Source organism: Podarcis filfolensis (genome assembly GCF_964270895.1).
Source record: "Podarcis filfolensis genome assembly, chromosome: 4".
NCBI lineage: Eukaryota > Metazoa > Chordata > Lepidosauria > Squamata > Lacertidae > Podarcis > Podarcis filfolensis.
The window spans coordinates 83,413,086-83,434,685 of record NC_139607.1 but is presented as its reverse complement, the minus strand read 5'-3'; the positions used below and the strand labels follow the sequence as shown (position 1 = coordinate 83,434,685).

The 21,600-nt window shown below is 43.5% G+C and overlaps 1 protein-coding gene across 1 annotated transcript in view; it reads right to left on the bottom strand.

Moving 5' to 3' along the window:
- The window catches only part of GUCY1A2 (guanylate cyclase 1 soluble subunit alpha 2), a 159,648-nt gene that overhangs the window by 16,000 nt on the left and 122,048 nt on the right, over window positions 1-21,600 (bottom strand). Inside the window, exon 7 of the mRNA XM_083609123.1 lies at window positions 14,192-14,346. Coding sequence (XP_083465249.1) covers window positions 14,192-14,346 — 155 coding nt within the window. The remainder of the gene's footprint in view (window positions 1-14,191; window positions 14,347-21,600) is intronic.

The following is a 21,600-nucleotide window of genomic DNA, read 5'->3' as shown; positions in this document are numbered from 1 at the left end:
TTCAGATGCTAGCCAAATCCATTTCTTGCTGCTTTCCCCCATTTTCAGAAAAAAATAGACCTAATAACTGTTTATACAAAATGGACCTAAAAGCTGTTAGCATTCATATATATAGGTGATATATTCTAACTGAAAGATTACAGCAAGTAGAACATGTTTCTATGGGAAAGAAAATTCAGTTAATATACAATTTAGCCTTAGATTCAGATATTGGGTTATCAAGCTTATGAGATATCTACCATAACAGGTGAACATCAGTAAATACAGAAATACATTTGACAGTAGATGTGTTTACATTTGGCCTGTTTTGAACAATTAATTTACCTGCTAGTCCAACACTCTTTTATTCATGACACTACCATTGTTAGTGGCATAATACAACTATTACATTACTCAAGTCCATCAAGAATAGAATAGATCAGTGGTCACTAACTTTTCTGGGCTCAGGGGCCCATTTAGAATTTTGAGAGGATGTTGTGAGCATCAGCCACAAAATGGCTGCTGCAAGGATTGACCCATAATGGTTGCCATGAGGTTGTGGGTTGAAGCAAAAATAGGAATATTGCTATTCTTATATTTAAAAAGCATGAACTGATTGGTTGACCTGAGAGACCAGGGTTCAAAACCCCAGTTGCTCACTTTGTCTTCTGCTGATAAGTGTAGATCAGAGGTTTCCAAACTTTTCATGTTGGTGACACACTTTTGAGACATGCATCACTTCGCAACACACCAATTCAGTTTTACTAGCAAACCACAGGTTAAATTAACCCCTTTCCAGCCCCGGGAGGAGCACAGGGAGCATTCGCACGACACACCTACACACTGCAGCCGACTCACTAATGTGTCACGGCACACAGTTTGGAAAGCTCTGGTGTACATTTTTGGGGTAGATGGTTTACTGTTTATAAAGCTGGATAAATCAACCACACTAGAGAGAGTACCAAATATGCCATTGGGTAATGCAACCTCCTTGAATTCCCAAGTCCTGTTTATCATGAACAATAGAAACAGCTTTAATTTTAATGCTAGCAATACGGACTAAATATGCCCCCTTAAAGCTTTCTACAGAAAATATATGCTCTGCTGTATACGCTACTGTTAGATATACTGAATTAAACCCGGCATCTGTAGTTTTGCTTTATTTTCGGGCCAAGTAGCCAATTTCTTTCTGCTTCAGGTCTTGGCTACTACCAGTTACTACCAGTTAACACTGGTCTGACTCAATATATGATAGGACTGTTGACCAATAAGTTATTTGATAGTACTCATTAACCAGTTCTCTTCCACCAAGGCTCCTTTTCTCAGTCTTGCTAGCGCAGGCTATAAATTCTGATATGAAGTTTTTATTTCTTCATTTGATGGGCTTCCACAGCCACAACTGTGTTACCCATGACCCTTTCAACAACTTAAGTAGTTTAAGTTGAATTTTCCACTTGTAAAAAATACATCCTTCCCTAAGCCTATTACTAGTAAGAAAGGGGATGGTGTCCCAAGTGCTTCTTTTAAGTCCTCCCAAGGGATTAGCACAGTCAGTTGGGTTTTCTCCCCCTTGAGCAGCATACCACTATGTCCTTTCTTTCTTTCTTTCTTTCTTTCTTTCTTTCTTTCTTTTTTATTAAAGATTTTCTTGTTTTATAAAAGTGTTTGCGATGTCTCTCTTGTATTATTATTTTTTCCATGTAACATTTTTACAAATCAGTTTCATTTGTTGAGACATTGGGAAGAAAAGGGGGAAAGAGGTGGAGGGGGGAAAGATGGGTGGGGGTGGGGTCAGGCGACGGTGTTACTATTTTACTTACTATATGTAGGGTTTGGTGTCAGCGTTGCTTGTGCAGGTTCTTTGTTGTTCGCTTGTGTTCCTTTGGTGGTGAGAGAGGTTAGGGTTGGCCTAGGGTGTGGTTGTTCATTTGTGGTTGGCTGTGGTGGTCTTTGTTTTTATGTGTGAGTGGGGTGGGTGGGTCTTTTGGATCAGGTTAGCCATATTGATTTGTATGCTGTTGGTGGGTTTTTGTCGTTGTCTTGTTGGGCTGTGTATGTGATAAAGGGGAGCCATACTGGGGTAAAGGTGGTCTTCTTCTGTGTCAGTTTCAGTTTATTGGTTAATTTTTCTAATAAGGCTGTTTCCCATACTATTTGGTACCATTGGTCCATGCTTACTCCTGACAGGTCTCTCCAGTGTCTGGCTATGATGCTTCTGGCTGCTGAAAGTAGGTGGGTTATGAGTTCTTTGTGGTGTAAATGGGCATTATTGTCTTGGAAGATGTTTAGTAAGGTCAATTCTGGGGTGATTTCTAATACTTGCTTGGTTATTTTATTTATTTCTTGTATGGTTGTTGTCCAGAATAGTTGGATTTTGGGGCACTCCCACCACATGTGGAGGTATGTGCCTGTGGAGGTGCACCCTCTCCAGCATTTTGGTGAGGTTCCTGGGCGTATTAGCGCTAGTTTTCTTGGTGTTAGGTACCACCTGTAGGTGAGTTTTAGAGAGAGTTCTTTTCTTTTCGTTGATATGGATTTAAAGGGTGTTTAGACCACATTTTGGTCCATTGAGTGGGGTTAATCTCATAGCCTATGTCCTCCTCCCATTGTTTTTTGATTGAGTCTAGGGGGTTTGTTGGATTTTGTAATAGTATTTTGTCCTTTCGATACTCTCCTCAGTTTCCAGAGCAATGTGATATGGAAAGCTAGTATTTGAGACATGGAAGGTAAAAAAAAATACCACTCTGTACATTGAGCCCAACGGGGCCGACTTCAAAGTAGACCAACAAAGAATTGCTCTGCATATCCCATTCACAGGTGGCAAGCTGCAAAAGAGGGCTGGGATCCTGCATTTTAGTTATTCAGCAGGAGAAACTTGCAGGACAAGCTAAACTGTTCATGCACTAGTGACCTCCCACTTAAGGATATCAGCACAATTTTATTTTCAATTCCTTTTCTAATGGTCCTCGGCATAGAATTTGTCTTTTTTACAGCTGCTGCACTCTGGGCCAACATCTTCATCAAGCGGTCATCCATTATGACCCCAAGTTTTCATTCCCAGCCACTTACTGCCAGTTCAAATCCCACGACCATATATGTGAAATCAAGGTTCTTGGGCCCTGACATGCATCACTTTACCCTTTTTAAATATTGAATTGCATATGCAATTTAATTGCCCATTCACTTAGTCTGGAGAGGTCCTCCTGGAGCTCTAGTCATGCCAAGCCCTGGCTTGGTGCCAGGCAATGAGTCCTTAAAGGCCACACTGGACATCCCAAAAGACAAAGTCCTTGAGGAGCACAGGGACCCATGAGTCCAATGTGAGGATCCCCTGATGAGGAACTCCTCGGACTATTGGATGAGGTGAATCAGCCCCCTGGTCCTTGAGAATGGAGCCACCAAAAAGCTTTGGATCCGGGTCAAAGAGTGATAACATAACACTAGTGTCAAAACCTGACATATCAGAGTGAAGATGATTCCACACATTAAAAAGACCCTTGTGTTTTTTTGCAGGGGGAGCACAGCCCCCATATACTCAAACTGAAAAATCACATTTGCTCTTTAGATTTTACGTCGATTTCCCCATTGCCTACATGCCACACTAAGCCGCAGAACAGTTTTCAGAAGCCCAACGTAATTGGAAGGGTGAGAGAACTTCTAGCTTTCTATCATGCTTAATCACTTTTGTTGCCTATGGCCAACAAAGGTTATTAAGAGATCTTCAGTATATACCCCTAGCAAATGGAATTGGGGAGGGGGGAGTCCATTCTGTTGCCAGACATGAGCACTGCCCCGCCTTGATTTTGCCTTGTGCAGCATTTAGAATGGGAAGAAGATTGTAATCCACCGTGAAAATCATGCACACACTGTATATCTCTGTGTATTATTAATTGGCCAAAACATCGCATTTTGTTACAAGCAAAGGTTGTTATACTCATTATTGTTATGCTGATGATTTGAGATCAAAAGTTAGTTCCCAAATTGCAAGTAAAAGCAAGCTAAGCCAGCCAAAGTTATTTGTATGATAATAAAGTACCCATTATGATTGCTCATGTATTTTTAAAATGTTTTATATCTCATTAGATTTCTCATGCAACTGAACAATTCATGCACTATTGCCCCTGAATAATACATAAATGTGGATTGTAAAATGCAATACGATAGAGTAATTACTGGCTGGTCGGTTATACAATACAGATATCATAGCTAGCCACTAATTGCCAGGACAAGGGGCAGAGGAAGCTGTCTTGATTTCTCTGCAAGGTTTTTTCTGCAGTAAATTCCTGGAGCTTTTGTTTTTCCATTATATCTATCTGTCTATGCATGCAAGTGTGCAAGTATGTATATAGATGTAAACAGTGCTTTTTTCTGGGGGTACACATACCCCTAAACATTTTGTGAATCTAAATTTGGTCTCATTGAGGGGCAGTATTTCAATATTGGGAAAATGAGAGTACCCCTAAACATTTTTTTTTAGAAAAAAGCACTGGATATATATATAGATAAAAATATAATAATGTTTATACAGATGCAGCTGTCTATATACACTCAAGACCATATTTATGGTTTATATAATAAATAAATAATAGATAAAATTCATTCTGACACTGTTTTTCTCTCTCCTTTTTATATATTAGATATATTTGTGTTATAACTTGGGGGGGGGGAATCAGAACGTAACCTCAGTGTATGCCTATGGTATAGGGTAGTACACAAATCTAATAAATTGTTGTTGTCGTCATCACCATCACAAAGTGTATTCTGAATCTGAGTTGTTCACATTGGGTTTCACTCAAGTGCACGATTTCCCCCAAGGAGTCCAGACTGAGTAGAACTTAGTTGGCTACAATCTAATAATGATGATGTGTGTAGATCTTGGCATGCTGAAGTTCTTCTTTTTATGTCTCTGTGACAAATACATGAACACTGGGGTGACAACATTGGGGATGGGGCCAGCAGGCATGGACCAAGCTCCCCACTCTGCATGTAAACTAAATGTGTGGAGGCAATCATATGAACCATCTTAATGAGGTCTAAGATGAATGAAGTCTAAAGAAGTGTGACTGCCATTCCTCACGGGTGGTTTTTTTAAAATATACATATAAAGTTTTACTGATTTTTTTCCAATTTATCTTAACAAATAAAACAGAACCAATATTGAACACAAAAGATAACTTGCAATGTGCAATGACTAAGATGTGAAGTTTTACCAGTGGGTAAAATATAGCATACGAGAGGCAGCCCAATCCGGCACTGTCTATGAGAGAGGCAGACAGACTCCAGCCAAAATGAAAAGCAAGTGCTAGGACGTGCATCTCTCATTTCTGCCTCTATATTGCAGGCTTCAATAATAATAATAATAATAATATTTATACCCCACCCACTCTGTTGGGCGGCTCCCAACAGAATACTAAAAACACGCTAAAACGTCAAACATTAAAAACTTCCCTAAACATCAGATGTCTTCTAAATGTCAGGTAGTTGTTTATCTCTTTGACATTTGATGGGAGGGCGTTCCACAGGGTGGGTGCCACTACTGAGAAGGCCCTCTGCCTGGTTCGTTGTAGCTTTGCTTCTTGCAGTGAGGGAACTGCCAGATGGCCCTCGGTGCTGGACCTCAGCGTCCAGGCAGAACGATGGGGGTGGAGACGCTCCTTCAGGTATACTGGGCTGAGGCTGTTTAGGGCTTTAAAGGTCATCGCCAACACTTTGAATTGTACTCGGAAATGTACTGGGAGCCAATGTAGGTCTTTCAGGACCAGTGTTATATGGTCTTGGTGGCCACTCCCAGTCACCAGTCTAGCTGCCGCATTCTGGATTAGTTGTAGTTTCCAAATCACCTTCAAAGGTACCCCCACACAGAGTGCATTGCAGTAGTCCAAGCGGGAGATAACTAGAGCATACACCACTCTGGCGAGACAGTCTGTGGGCAGGTAGGGTCTCAGTCCGCATACCAGATGGAGCTGGTAGACAGCTGCCCTGGACACAGAATTGACCTGTGCCTCCCTGGACACAGTTACCCCATTCAGGACCAGGGAGTCATCCACACCTGCCCACGCCCTGTCCCCCCAAAACAGTACTTCTGTCTTGTCAGGATTCAACCTCAACCTGTTAGCCGCCATTCTATGGACAGAGATGTATCTTTTTTAATGTTGCTGCTGTAAAGCCGCCTTCCCCAGTCCTACAGATGGGCTCCCATCTGCCATCAGAACCAGCCACCATAGCTAATGGCCAAAAGTTGATGGGAGTTGTGGTCCAGCAACTTCTGGGGGGCATAAGTTATGAAGAGCCCATCTAGTTCAACATCCTGTTCTCTCAGTGGCCAACCAGCTGCCTGTGGAAAAACTGCAAACACAAGAGCACCCTCTTCTCTTGCTTGAGGAAAGCTGCTGTGAAGTGCAATGTACACTGAGGGTGCTATATAAATAACAATGTGCTGTGTGGGGAAAATCCATGGCAAAGGCAGCACTGATTGCAGCCAACACGCACAACTGCACAAACTTTTAATTCCTCAAGGAGCAACAATTATGGCCCCAAAGTGGTAGTGCTATGAATTAGCCCGTAGGAAATGAAGCTCTTTTTTAACCTTGGCAGTCTGCAAAAATTATACTTTGTGTGTTCTCCTAGGTTTTTCTTTTTTACGAGAAGCTCACATAAAAAAAATGTTTTCTTCCTGAACAAAGCTCTATAATTCCACAAGATAAAAAGAGAAACGTAGTTATCTTGTGGGTATGCCTGCAGTGCTCCTAGGTAAGTAAACACAATACGTTTGTACTTTGTACAATTAACAAAAAGCTGGTAAATATTTAGAAGAATTGCTGGCATTGGCCTATAACTCCACACCCCCCCACACACCCTTTGTTCTTTCTTGGAATTTAACCTCAGCAGAGATAAAGAAAATGGAGGTCAATACCCATTTTTCTATCGACTTCATACTGCTCACTCAGCCTGATTTTATCCCTGCACAATGTACAAAAGAGCCAAGAAGGAGCATTATCTGTCAAGAAGTAAAGTGCATTCTGAAACATGCAAAGCACCCAAGGGAGCCTCATTTGAATGTCTGCTACCTCCTCCCACGTTCCATCTTTACGACTGTGATCAAATGCAGACTCTATGACTTCACCATCAGCCAACATTTTCCTCCTCCACCTGCTTGCTCTATTTCCCATCTAGCCCAAGGGTAGCTGACATGGTCCCTTCCAAAAGACAATGGACTCCAACTCCCATCAGCCCTAGCCACCAGGGCCCTTGATCAAGCAGGATGAGAGTTATAGTCCAACACCATCTGGAGGGCATCACGTTGGTGACTCCTAACAATGAGATGTTGGTCACTTTTTTGTTGCATTTTGTTGACCGAATACAGATTGTTTTATTAAGGGTCAGTGTGGCTACTCTTACTTTTTGTGTGTTGAGTTGTCCTCTATTAAAAGCAAGGAAGATCTTGCTGAGGTGTTAAAGTCAACATGAAAAAAGGGTGCAATGTTGTACTTGCTATAAGAAACAAGGACTGCTACAAAAAAACACAGTCAATCCATATCAAATTCCCTTCCCTTCCTCCGTAATGTGCAGTGCAAAGTACCCCAAGTCCTGATTTTGTGAGGCAACAAGTGATCAGCGCAACAGTACCTGAAGTCCTTCTTTGTGTGCCTCCTCCAGGAGAGGTCTGGAGGGTGGCAATTTGAGAACAGGCCTTTTCTGCTGTGGTTCCCCATTTGTGGTGTAGTGGTTAAGAGCGGTAGACTCGTAATCTGGGGAACCGGGTTCGCGTCTCCGCTCCTCCACATGCAGCTGCTGGGTGACCTTGGGCCAGTCACACTTCTTTGAAGCCTTTCAGCCCCACTCACCTCGCAGAGTGTTTGTTGTGGGGGAGGAAGGGAAAGGAGAATGTTAGCCGCTTTGAGACTCCTACGGGTAGTGAAAAAGCGGGATATCAAATCCAAACTCTTCTTCTTCTCCTCAAGGAGTTTTGGCTGGCGCCTCCATTATACACCTTTAAGTGCCAGGTGAAAATGTTCCTCTTCAACCAGGCCTTTGGCCGATTGACATCCGATGCCCTTTTAAAATGTGTTGTAGGAGAGGGGGCTATTGGTCTGTTTTTGTTCTCATTTTTACTATGCATGTTTTTTATATTGTAATTTTATGTTGTGAACCGCCTCGAGATCTACGGATGAAGAACGGTATACAAATTTAATTAAATGAAGATGCACTCCTCCATGGTCTTGAGACAGATGCAAATAATAGTAGTAGTAGTAGTAGTAGTAACGACACGAGGTAAAGTGCATTACATGATTCAGAGGGAGGAGGAATGCAACACATGTTTCTTATCACATGTGGTTCCGCCACTCCAGAAGGAGTGTCGATTTTCTGAATCAACTTAAGTGCAGGTGGGTGAATATTTTAAATCTATTTTAAACTAGTGCTAGTCTAGTAAATTGGTGGTGGTGCAGAGGCAGTATGGGTGAGTGCATGAGCCCTGCCCTCTTCATTGCCTTGTCGTCTTCCACAAGTTGGAAGGTGTCTAAAGTTAAGAGTGTTTTGTATCTTCAGCAGCTTCCCACATGTTCTGCATACTGTCCATCCCCACCCCATTTGTTTAAATTTCCATAAAACCTGAAGAGGGCCAGCATTGTGCATGTGTATGCCAAGCTGGACCTAGAGATTGCGCAAACAAGAAAACAGGTGTGAGACACACAGATGTTTCCAGAATAAATAGGACTTTTTTTATTCTGAAAAGATTACAAAAAAAAAAAAAAACCACCAACAACAACAACTAATGCAAATCCTCCTATCTTTACATCTTGACTTTCTTTCCAGACAGGTGTAGCTTGGAGCAGGCTGACCCAAAGTTCAGCGCTGTTGCTAGGTGACAGCAAATCTTATATTTAGATTTGTAAACTCTTACTTCTATCACAGGCAGGCTATGGGTGCCGAAAGCTCACAAAGATCATTCCAAAATGCGATTACCATGTGAAAGCTGATGGGATGACTGCTCACAATGCACATTTGTAAGGCAGCTTCTCGTCTGGAAAAAAATAGTATCTCTGGCTTTGTATAATGTAACGTTTATAATCCGAATGGTGGTTATGGTTAGAAATAAACATCCATGCTTTTATAGCATCAGCCTGCTTGAGTCATAGGTGGGACTGGAAAAATAACAGATCATCCAGAAATACGATTGTGATTTTTCCAGCCCTGCACACAGGCATAAATTGCAAGAAGATAATAAGATCCCTCCTGCACCAGACCAAAAGTACATTGAAACCAGCATCTTGCTTCCTACAGTGGCCAACTAGGTGCCTCTGGGAAGGCCAACAAATAGAATATGAAGGCAAGAGCTCTCTCCCATTGTTGCTTGCCAGTAGCTGGTATCTGGAAGCTGCAATCAGACGTCATGACTAACAGCTACAGATAGGCTTACCCATGGATTTGGTTACAGATAGGTAGCCGTGTTGGTCTGCCATAACTAACTTAGTTGGTCTTTAAGGTGCTACTGGAAGGAAAAATATTTTTTTTGTTTTGACCATGGATTTGGGACCGCCTCTCCTGGTATGCCCCGCGGAGGACCTTACGGTCCACAAATGACAACATTTTGAAGGTCCCAAGTCGCAAGGTGGTTAGATTGGTCTCAACTAGGGCCAGGGCCTTTTCAGTACTGGCCCCGACTTGGTGGAACGCTCTGTCACAAGAGACTAGGGCCCTGCGGGACTTGACACCTTTCCTCAGGGCCTGCAAGACAGAGCTGTTCCGCCTGGCCTTTGGTTTGGGCTCAGTCTGACCCTTATGTTTCCCTCCCCTTATGTTTTTGATCTACGGGCTACTTTTAAAATGAGGCTGCATTTTAAATTGCATTTTAACCTGTATTTTAAATTGGTTTTTTCCCCTCTTATGTTTTTACTGTAATTTTACTGGTGTATATGGGCTGTTGATATGGGCTGTTTGCACGAACTCTGCTTTTATAGACTTGTGTATTATATGGGAATGCTAATCTTTTATGTCTGCTTGTTGGAGGGTTATAAGTCATCTGCCCCAGCTGCAACAAAACATGTCTCTCCTGTATTGGTCATAAACTATGCTACTTGGAGAAGCTTCAGGATGACCCAAGGGAAGCTTTTAGGCTGACTGATAAAGGGCAGCCTTGTTGAAATCAAATTCCCTTTATCTGGTGGCAGAGAGTTCTTACATGGGGAAAGGGTGGGCTGAACTACAACTCCCATCGTCCATGGTCACAGGCAATGCTTGCTGGGGCTGATGGGAGTTGTAGTTCAGCAACATCTGGACGGCCAAAGCATCCCCAGCCTTGGAAGTGGGAACCATTTAACAATCTCTGTCTAACCAGCTTCACATGTTCAAATGTCCTTCTGAGCAGAATACAAAACAAATCCTAACTAACTAATCTAACTAACTAGCCATTTGCTCCCCCCTCCCCCCAAAAGTTGGTTATTTAGATTTTGTAAATGTCACAGTAATCATGGATTGCATCTGTTTGTTCTCTCCACCGCCTCCCCCAACCACATTATAAGGAGAAAAGTCTTTACTTTCCATTGGACAAATTCATTATTCATGCAGTTTTCAAAAACCAGAGAAATTATCTCTAAAATAAGCAATTACTTCAGTTTCACAGCTCGCTGGCTGGGCATTTAGTAAAGCTGTTCCTTGCATCATGTCTTCCTTTCCCCCCTTTTTAATGTGCACAGGAATGGGTTGTTTACAAAGGTAGCCAGAGTATTGCACAGATATTGTACACATATTAGTGAAGAGGAGGCATTTCAACATCAAGTCTTCCAGTGCATCCGCCTTAATGAGCTCTGCTCCCTTTGCTTTACAGCAAAATGCATTGTTTTCTGTGAAACAAACACTTGAAACAGTTGCAGCAACCCAGGCACAGAAGCAAGTCCTTCCTGCTGAATGGTAGCATCAGATTGCACCTCTTAAGAACACAGGATCCTGACTTATGCAGGCCACATTATTTAATCAGCTAGCCCAGAATAATCTAGCACAGTGTTCCCCAAATTTGGGTCTCCAGCTGTTTTTGGACTACAACTCCCATCATCCCTAGCTAGCAGGACCCAGGACCCACCCCCGAAAATAGCTTCACATGGACACTTATTTTAGTTTTAAGTTTTTGGGCAAATTTTGGCCACAACTTTATTGAAATACAATCACATGAGCGGTATTGGCTTCAGCACTGACTCCCGACTATAGCTGACTCCACCTCTCTGGGTGATAGTCCAATGGGGTAAACCAAACGAGGGAGTAAGGTCGATGAGGACCAACTGAAGCTCACCCCAGGGTTCCTGTGGTCTTGGCATGGCCCTAGCCTCTCAAGTGGGCTTCAGACAAGATCCAGGAACCCCCAGATTCCTTTACCGGAATACCCAGTTCCTGGACGGGCAGGTGATGGCCGCACCTCCCCTCCCCACAATCCAACTGAGCCAATGAACCGCCACCTTACAAGTTGTGACGATTGCTAGGTAAAGGTAAAGCGACCCCTGACAATTAGGTCCAGTCATGGCCGACTATGGGGTTGCGGCACTCATCTCACTTTATTAGCTGAGGGAGCCGGCGTACAGCTTCCAGGTCATGTGGCCAGCATGACTAAGCAACTTCTGGTGAAGCAGAGCAGTGCACGGAAACGCCGTTTACCTTCCCGCCAGAGCGGTACCTATTTATCTACTTGTACTTTGACATGCTTTCGAACTGCTAGGTTGGCAGGAGCAGGGACCGAGCAACAGGAGCTCACCCCGTCGCGGGGATTCGAACCGCCGACCTTCTGATCAGCAAGCCCTACGCTCTGTGGTTTAAGCAACAGCACCACCCGCACCCCGACAATTGCTAAGGGGTAGGCAAAAACCAAGTGGCTAAAGCCAATCTGCCAAATGGAAAAAAATCCTACCCAGCCCCTGTTCTAAAACAGGCAACCCAAACCAAAGCAAGGCCAAGCGACTCTGCCTAAATCTAGGGAGGGAGGGCGGGCGTTCAGCAGCGTGAAGCAAGTGCCCCTACTTGGATCACGTTGCTGGTTTTAAAGCCCCTGGGATCACGCCACCCTCCGGCGATTGGCTAAAACAGCCTGGCGTGATCCCAGGGCAATGGCCGGGACTTCTGGCTACTCCCCCACCAATTAGCCCTGTAGGGGGAGAGCCCTGGGGCCTGCGCGCAACCAGGACCCTCTGTTAGGAGGATCCCATTTGTAGTCCAAAAACAGCTGGAGACCCAAGTTTGGGAAACCCTGAACTAGATCATTGGTGAGCCTCTGGGATTGTAGGGAGTGATAATTCCCCATCAGCTACTACCAAATCCTTAAAAAAACACACACGGAAAACCCCTGGAGATGCCAGGTGTTTAACCTGGGGCCCTCTCTGCACCTAAACCATGGGCTCAGGAATGCTAAATAGTACCGCGATGAAAAACTAAACTGTTGTACAGACCTTGGAGTCTGTCAGTGCTGACCCTGCTTCATGAGACCACATCTTCTGCCATCGTCACCATGATGGTGTTTGTCTGTTGGAGGAGGTGGTCCAAATGGCTCTTTCCTCTTTTCCAGCTGACTAACATTTCTTCGTTTCAACTATTTCTATACTGTTCAATTTCCACCGAGGTCAGGTTCAGAGTCTCGCCATTTAAGGGATTAAAGCTGCCGCACAATGTATCAAAAGTCAAAATCTGCGTTTCAGGTTTTGCCAGGGGATTGTTAACGCCAACAGATGGTGAAAGCATGCCAGAATCCGCCAGATGGCTCGTGCCACATGAGTCATGGGTCCTGTACAGAAATAACGAAGGCGTCCTGGCTGGGTTGTTGGGTCTCGGTTGGCTAATGATCTTGCATGCTGGCAAGAATGTTCTTGCCCTATCGTTGGAGGACAGTGGGGACGGGTGAAGGAAGGGTCATAGCTCAGGAGGAGAACATGCAATCCTGGCACCTCCAGTCAAAGGATCTCAGGTGGCTTCTGATTAACTGACAGTTTCTTTAACCGGGTAACAAGCTACAGTTTAAATAATTGTTTTCACATTGTAAGCCACATTCCAATATCCTAAATCACATTCTGATTTCTGGGGACCAGCTGTAGAATACCAATTTACATAGGGAGTTTTGAGTATCAAAGCAACAATTAAAAAAACAAAGCAAAAGCAGAACAAAAGCAGCCTGTACAAGAATTGCATTAGGGAAATTAGACCCCGATTATTCTCCTTCAGATATATTGTCAAGTCAGTACTGCAGTGGATTCAGACAACAGCATTTGCAGAGATGGGCTTCGCTTTCTCCTGACCATGTCCAGAACTACTTTGTATTCCCAAGTCTCTGCTCTGCTGCTCTTCATCCATCACAATCCGTTCCTGCCTATTTTGCCGTCAAAAGTCTGCTCAACATGCCTGCCTTTTGTACAAGCAACCGCGCTTCCTCCCCAGTTGCATGATTTTTATCTGAAGTGAGCTTGCTTCATTTCTTCCGCCTGTTTTTAATGAGTTTTTAAAAACACCAGTCTCTAGCTGCTTTGTATTCTAGCGTGGCGAATGCCTCATGCCCTGAGTGCAGACAATTACATAAAATTTCCTTTACGTAGAGACTAACGGGGAAGTATAAATACAGCGTAAGCCCTGGTGCTGCTTAAAAAGAGAAATCATACGAGCAGCCGAACAATGCTGAAGGCTGAGAAAGCCGCATGCCTCCAAATTGCTGTCAGTTTTTAAAAAAACAGAGAAGAAAATGCCAATGTCCTCACCTGAAAGCAAGTGCATAAATCAGAACCGTTGGTGCTCTAGATGTTGCTGAACAACGTTTCCCAGCATTCCTGGCCATCAGGCATGTTGGCTGGGGCTGATGGGAGCTGTAGTTCAACAACATCTGGAAGGCCTCAGGTTCCTCACACTCAAAGGTAGAAATCTTTATAATTAAATCAATAAAAATCTAAACAGAAACACCTGGAAGTTACGGATTGCCTGCCAACTCCCTGTCCATACCGCCCACCTACAAATCCTCTGTTGGTTAATTTAACATCTTCTTAATTTATCCTTCAGCTAACCTTCTATCCTTCAGAAATATGCAATATTTTCTCTCTTTTTTTGCTATTTTGGGACATACTGTTTTATTTCCAGATGTTCATGTATTTCTCTCATAATAATACATTTAGGAATAAAAGCACGAAGGTTCAAAGAAGATCATGGGATGCATAGTTAGAGCAGAGTACGCAAAGAAAGGCTGTTGAGTACTTACTGGTATGTTGTCGGGCTGACGTTGATGCGACGAGGATGACTTCCCGACTCAAATTTGCTTGCTAGGGTGACATTATTGCCAAAGAGACAGTATCTTGGCATTCTCACACCAACAACTCCAGCCAGAACAGATCCTGAGTGAATCCCTATCCTCATCTGTTAAGGGAAAGGGGGAAAACAATAAAAAATGAAACCTCTTATGTCAAATATTCTGTTATTTCCCTTAGCGAATGAATGGATGCTCAGAATCCAGTACGATGTTAATTTAAACTGGTATCAATAGCTGCAGATCCAGATGGTCAGGAATACTCTGGTTTGCATTTCTGAAGAAGTCAGATAAAAATGTGAAAGAATGTTGTGTGCGTGCGCATGAGCATAGGCATGAGCCCACATGTTTCGCTGTAGTAAAACGCATCTCATTTCATTTGGGTTAACCCCAGAATATTTCATGTTGCTAACTTTCATAATCATAAAAAACCACACCAACAGATGCAATGGTATGCAACTTTGTGGCCACTGACAGAGTATACGAAAACATGGCCAATTAATACACGCTCATGCCATTTTTGGGACGCGGGTGGCGCTGTGGGTTAAACCACAGAGCCTAGGACTTGCCAATCAGAAGGTCAGTGGTTCGAATCCCTGCGACTGAGTGAGCTCCCGTTGCTTGGTCCCTGCTCCTGCCAACCTAGTAGTTCGAAAGCACGCAAGTGCAAGTAGATAAATAGGTACCGCTGCAGCAGGAAGGTAAACAGTGTTTCTGTGCACTGCTCTGGTTTGCCAGAAGCGGCTTAGTCATGCTGGCCACATGACCCAGAAGCTGTATGCCAGCTCCCTCGGCCAATAAAGCGAGATGAGCGGGGGGCCACTAGGGGGCGCATTGGAAGATGGCCGACAATACCATCTCTCCGACCCACACGGGGTAATTAAGAGGCTGTTATGGGAGTAGGCAGCCTCCCTTGTTGCCCCAAGGAAATGGGGAACACTGCCCTTGCCTGCTGTGCCCATAAATCACCCCCTAATTCGAAAGAAGGGGGTGAGGGCCCTAGGCAGAATGCCCCTGTGTGGAACTCAGTTCTCCTGGACACTGTCTCTGATCGCGCACTAGTTGCAGCAATTTGGAATAATTAATTACAAAAGAAGCAAATGCACATATTTCAAGTGAAGAAGGGGAGTGAAGTCTGCTAATTTAAGTGACCTCTGCGAAAGAAGACGACGGGCTGGAGAAACAGGAATATTTTATGATGAAGATACACCAAAGGCGGGGTATGTTGACAACGGGGCTGAATGGGGGGGGAACCTTTTTTACTTTCCTTCTATGTGATTTACAAGAACCCCTCCTCATTAGAACCGTCGGTTGAACTGACCCAAGCAGGATGATTAAGGTCTGTGTGGAGATAAACTTTAACCAAAAGTATGCTTTATGGAGACCGAGAAGCAATAAGAGCTTTTGGGAATGGAGCAGCAATTAATTCGGAGTCGCCATCTTGCCAAAGGATTTATAGCCGGGAGGAAGAACGGATTTGTTTTCAGACTGCATTCCTAGTGAATCTCCTCAGAGGTTTTGAGAAAGGAGGCAGATTGGTGAAGATTAATGACGCTAAGACTGTTTTGATGTATGGAAGTGATGTTATATGGAAAACGTCTGGATATGGCTAATGGATAAGAAAAATAATATCCACGCAGGATTACGAACTGTTCTAACCAGCTTGCGGAGACTATCAGAGGTCACAAAGAGAAAGGAAAAATATATGAAAATAACAACAAGAGATGTGGAAAAATAATAAGAAAGGACTGGATAGTACTGTGAACATCATAAGGTTAGATTTGTGGACATTAAAACAGCAGTAAGAAGCAAGAAGTTGATTGGATCCCTTCGGAACTTGAAATATGGGTACCCCCAACAAAAATTTAAAATTCGGCTGTGTAATTTGGAATTTATGTAATTTGGTTTGATTTTATGTGATTGGTCGGTTAATAAAAAATTATTCTTAAAAAAAAATAAAGCGAGATGAGCACCGTAACCCCAGAGTCGGCCACGACTGGACCTAATGGTCAGGGGTCCCTTTACCTTTACCATGCCATTTTCAAAATCAGTAGTATGAGATAGTTATGTACATATTGACTACATCAATTAGGTTTTTGTCTACCGCAGCAATGGGGAACCTGTGGCCCTCTAAATGGCATTGGACTCCAACTCCCATCAGCCTCAGGCTGCAGGACCAACTGTCAGGGATTATGAGAGCCGCAGTCCAGTAACATCTGGAAGAGCACAAAATTCCCCACTCTTGGTCTACAGTCTCCTCAACCAGTTGTGTGAATTAATGGGGAAAAGCACCATGTATATAAAAAAATCCACTAAGATATACCTTTAGAAATCACCTGCCAACAGATTCAAACCAACCAAGCAATTTACTATCAAACTATGGATATTTTCACAAAAGCTCACCACAGTCGGAGCTGGAGTGACTACAAAACAGTGTGACCTTGATGAGATGTGATGAGATTTTTTATCAGGAGTTTCAGCCCAATGGCCTGCTGGTTTTAATGGCTGCATCTTCCTTAGTCTGTTTAATGTGGGAGTGCAAATTAAGTATGGCTGAAAGGGTAAGAAAAATTATATAACCTATGCCTCCTTGCATCTAATCAATTAAATCAGAGATGGGAGAGCCTGAATGATGGCTATGCCTGCTCTAGAGATTTTTCCCCCACACATCAGGTCGGGTCCTTTTTGGAAATATTCCATAGCACTTGTGGCTTCCTGGATTCACAATGAGATAAGCCTTCATCTCATCTGCGCTGTGATCAGGCTCAGGAACAAGGCTGCGGAACCAGCTTGTTGCTTTCCATGTCACTCCTGTTTAAAAGAGAAACCATTCATCTCCCTGCGATTCTTCCGGCCTGAGTTGAAACAAAAGTCTGGCAACCCTTCAGTCTGCATATATTCTCAAAACTGTCAGGTATGAAAGCATATTACATTGGACTGGGAAAACTGGAACGCCACCAGAAGTCTTTTTTTTTTTTTTGGCACAAATGCTTATAAAGAGGAATTATACTTTGGTTTTGCTTCGTTTGCCCAGGAAAGCGTGTTCAGGTTTGGGAAATAGATTCCTTACTGGAAGAGCAGCCATCCATGTTTGCCTTCTTGGTTTGGTTCGTCCGCTCGTGTCATTTGGAACGATCTGCTTTGTCAACTCCCTGGAGAATATGCTCCAGCTCAGTGGTTTGGATTGCACAGCATCCTGCTTTGGGGCAGGGAACCAGGCCTTTCAGGTCTTTGAACATTAAATCGCAACACCTGGTATTTAAACTGCAGCACTTAGCATTCCCATTGTTCAAAGCCCTGCATACCTGGAGGAGCTTCTCTACCCCCATTGTTCAGCCCAGACACTGAACTCAAGCTCTGAGGGCCTTCTGGTGGTTTCTTCACTGTGAGAAGTGAGGGTACAGGGAACCAGGTAGAGGGCCTTCTTGGTAGTGGCTCCCACCCTGTGGAACGCCCTCCCATCAGATATCAAGGAAATAACTATCTGGCTTTTGGAAGATATCTGAAGGCAGCCCTGTATAGGGAAGCTTTTCATGTTTGATGTTTTACTATGTCTGATGTTTTAATTTTCTGGAAGCTGCCCAGAGTGGTTGGGGCAACCCAGTCAGATGGACATCATCATCATCATCACATTCAAACACGGTTTCAGTTCTCTTCACAAAGGCCCTGTATTTTCATTTTCAAAACTTTCCACTGATATTTTTGTGGGAGGTTTGAGCAAAAGAAGGGGGACAATGCATTACTTGGGGCATTCTGGGGAAACCAAGTGAAGGCTGCCAGCAGCTGCCTATGGAAATCAGCTCTGCTTTTGCTACTGGCATTAAAGGAACAAAGAAAAAAACAACAATGCAGATGAAAACAAATGTAATTAGATGAACAAGAACTGAACAAATAAAGAATGCAACTAATATGAATTACCAAATGAATAACAAAACAAATCAGGTGTTTAGTCATGGAAACAAATAGAAACATGGAAATCTTGCCCATCACTACTGAAATGCTCAACTGTGGTGCATAGAAGGAAGCTGCTCTATATCTGAGAAACTCCCTTTTTAGTTGTGGTTTTATGGGGTGAGATAGGACAGAGGGTCGAAAGCAGTCCTATGACCAAATCTCCTAGTAGGTCAGAGCAGCCACCATGCTTGACCTGGAAGTTTTTACAGGGGTCAAGGAATATGGTCTCTGGAATATTTGAGGCCTGGAGGCATCCTCGGCTGGTATGGGGCCAGGCAGTTCTGTCCTTTGGCCAGAGCTGGACGGTGGTACAACAATTTATTTATTTATTTATTTACGGCTATTAGCCCATAAAATATGTAGAAACATAAAAACACAGGGAGATAAAAACAGATATATCCGACAACAGAAGGTGAACACCACGATGCAAGGGTGGGTCACTGAGCAGAGCCAAGTGACGGCTTGGGGCCAGGAGAGCTCCAAGGGATGGATCACAGAAAAGGAAAACTAAAGACGAACTCCGACATGCACTCTCAACGTAACAGTCCAATTAGTTTTGATGTTGTTGTTGTTTTTTGGTGGTTTTTGAGTGTGAGATAACCGCATTCAGAAATCTCGCCACCTGCAGAGTTACAGAAGGATCTGTATCCTGCAAAAGCAGTGCGGCGTGTGACTCAACAGGCCTGCCAACCAAGCGCAGTAAAGCAGGACCCAGGAATTTAGCCCTGGCTATGCTATGTAGGGGACAGTTGAACATTATATGTGAAAGAGATTCAACAGTTTCCCCGTCACACACGCATAGCGGAGACACCAAACCATTGGAAAATCTGTGGTTCAGCAGGTTTGATGGAAAGACATTGAACCTTGCACGAATAAATGCACATCGGTGTGGTACTGATGAAAGAGATGACATGTATGATGGAAGGCCAAGTGGTGGGGTTATTCCGTGATACCTGGGGGAGCAGACACCCCCACCCCTGGCGAGGTTGTGTTGATTTTCAATGTCCGCTAATCTTTGCTCAATAAGGCTTTTGGCTGAGCGTAAGTTCATCTTTAAGGAGTCCGCTGGGGAAATTCCGATGCTCAGAAGTTTGGCATGGATTTTTCCTACCCACGGATTGACAAAGACGTCCCGCCAGAGGCACTGAAAAAGGTAATGGTCGGGAAGCCTATGCCAGCTGGACAGCCAATAGCCAAAGACTCGCTTCCAGATGACAGTCTCCAATGATGCAATCCTTAACTCCAGACGTATGGCTGCATTGCTCACACACATGGGGAGTTTCAGAAGGCGACGGAGAAACTGATTCTGCAATGTCCCCAGTGATGTTAAATTGGACCCTGGGGCCCAGAGCGGGGCAGCATAACAGAGGGTGGAAACCACTTTTGCGTGGTATACCTTCAATGCAGAAGGGATGTGAGAGGCTCCGTCGGCTGCAAGAAATTGGAGTAGAGTATAAAGTATTGTTTTCCCTTTGTTTAGTAAATACTGTATCTGTGGCTTCCAGCTTAGATTGTAATGAAAAAAGACTCCCAGGTATTTAAATTTGAAAACCTGTTCTAATTGGACTCCATCTAACTTCCAGCTGTAAGTTTTCCGAGACCTGGAAAAGACCAGGACTTTAGATTTCCCATGATTAATTGTCAGATGGTTAAGTTTGCAATAAGCCGCAAAAATCTTTAGAGCTCTGCATAAACCAACTCTAGAGTAGGAAAGGATCGCTGCATCGTCGGCATATAGGAGCAAAGGGCAGCGAAAATCAGCTAGGCGGGGGGCATGAATGTTGGCTTGAGACTCGTTCAGAAAGAGCTTCATATCGCTAATAAACAGGTTGAAGAGGAGTGGGGCCAAAATGCAGCCTTGGCGCACACCTCTATTTATTGGGACCTCGTTGGATAGGTTTCCCGCCGGTGTGAGTCTCACTCTAGCCGACGACCCATGGTGTAATTGGGTTATAAGCCATAACAGCCTTCTATCTATGCCCCATCTCTCTAATTTCTTCCATAGGCAATTTATTGGGATACTGTTGAAGGCAGCCTTTAGGTCTATAAAAGCGACACATAGGCGCCCCCGACTCGGGGCAGAATATTTTCTGGCAAGATGATACATGATTACCATATGGTCAGAGGTCGAGTAATTGTTCCTAAAACCCGCTTGCTCATGGCCAATCAAATTTGAGTCGTTTGCCCAATGGGACAGCTTGGACAGCAAAAATTTTGCATAAATTTTCCCGATGATAGACAAAAGGCTGATGTTCCGATAGTTCTCCGGGTCAGCAGGGGGACCCTTTTTATGGACTGGCACGATCACGGCCTCCTTCCATGACCTAGGGGGTGGTACAACAGCTGCATCCCCACTTGTGTTCCTTCTGCAACACTATTTAAACTTTGCCTCTGTTAAGGAATACAGTAATGTTTAGCGCATCTTGAACCTGGTTTCCTTCAGCAAGACATTTCTTAGCTAATTAACATAAGTAGGATACACGCTCAGCTGAAGGAGACCACATGGCTTAAACCAAATAAGAATCTAAATCAGTCAGGTTAAATTTGGTCGCCAAATCAAATCAGCTCTCCGCAAAAGGTCTGCTCAGTGTCCAACCTGAAGGCAGTGCTCGGCAATAAATTTTTATTATTAGTTTGCTACTCTAAGTGGAATGAAAAGGTTTCTTTCTTTCCTCATAGATTTTTTTTTTAAAGATCACGGTTGGTTGACTCTTGTTTTCCTCTATTTCTTCTCCTTCCTTGGCATATACATGATCCATTCTAGACATGTTCCCTGCGAAGAGTCCTTGCTTTACAATTTGGTTACTAATACATTTCAGGTTTAAATCCATGCGCATTGTCTGGGCTCCGCATAACTGTAAATGAAGGGAAGTCTGTAATGGACAGTGCTATTTTTCAAAAGAGAGTTAACAAAATGTACTTCAGATTGTTAGCCAAGCATGAAGGGAAGAAAGCCAAAGCCTATTTTTATAAAAGACAGGATTTGTGAGAGAAAATATGAGAATATTACTTCACTATCTTTTACGTGAATGTTTTCCAGCTCTCTGAAATATCCTTTTCTCTAGTACTATGAGGTCTTTGGGGACAGAGAATTGAATCAATATTATAGAAACAGCAAAAATAAGAAGCTCTCTGTAAGGAGAAAGGAGGGTGAAAAACAACTACATAGTATATAGAAGAAATATATAAATTTTTGCATGATTATTCTTAGGTCTTTCAAAGAGGAGAAAATATCCCAGGGAACTGGGCCTCTGTGGGTATGTGACATATCTTCAAGCACTGGGACTTTGCTGCAGGTCTTATGGTGTCATTGCACAGAGAGAAATTTGGACACACAGACAACTCCTCTAACAGAGAGTTTCTCATGGGTGAGTTGTTCTGTGAAAGCTGGTTTATTCTCAGCAACCTTC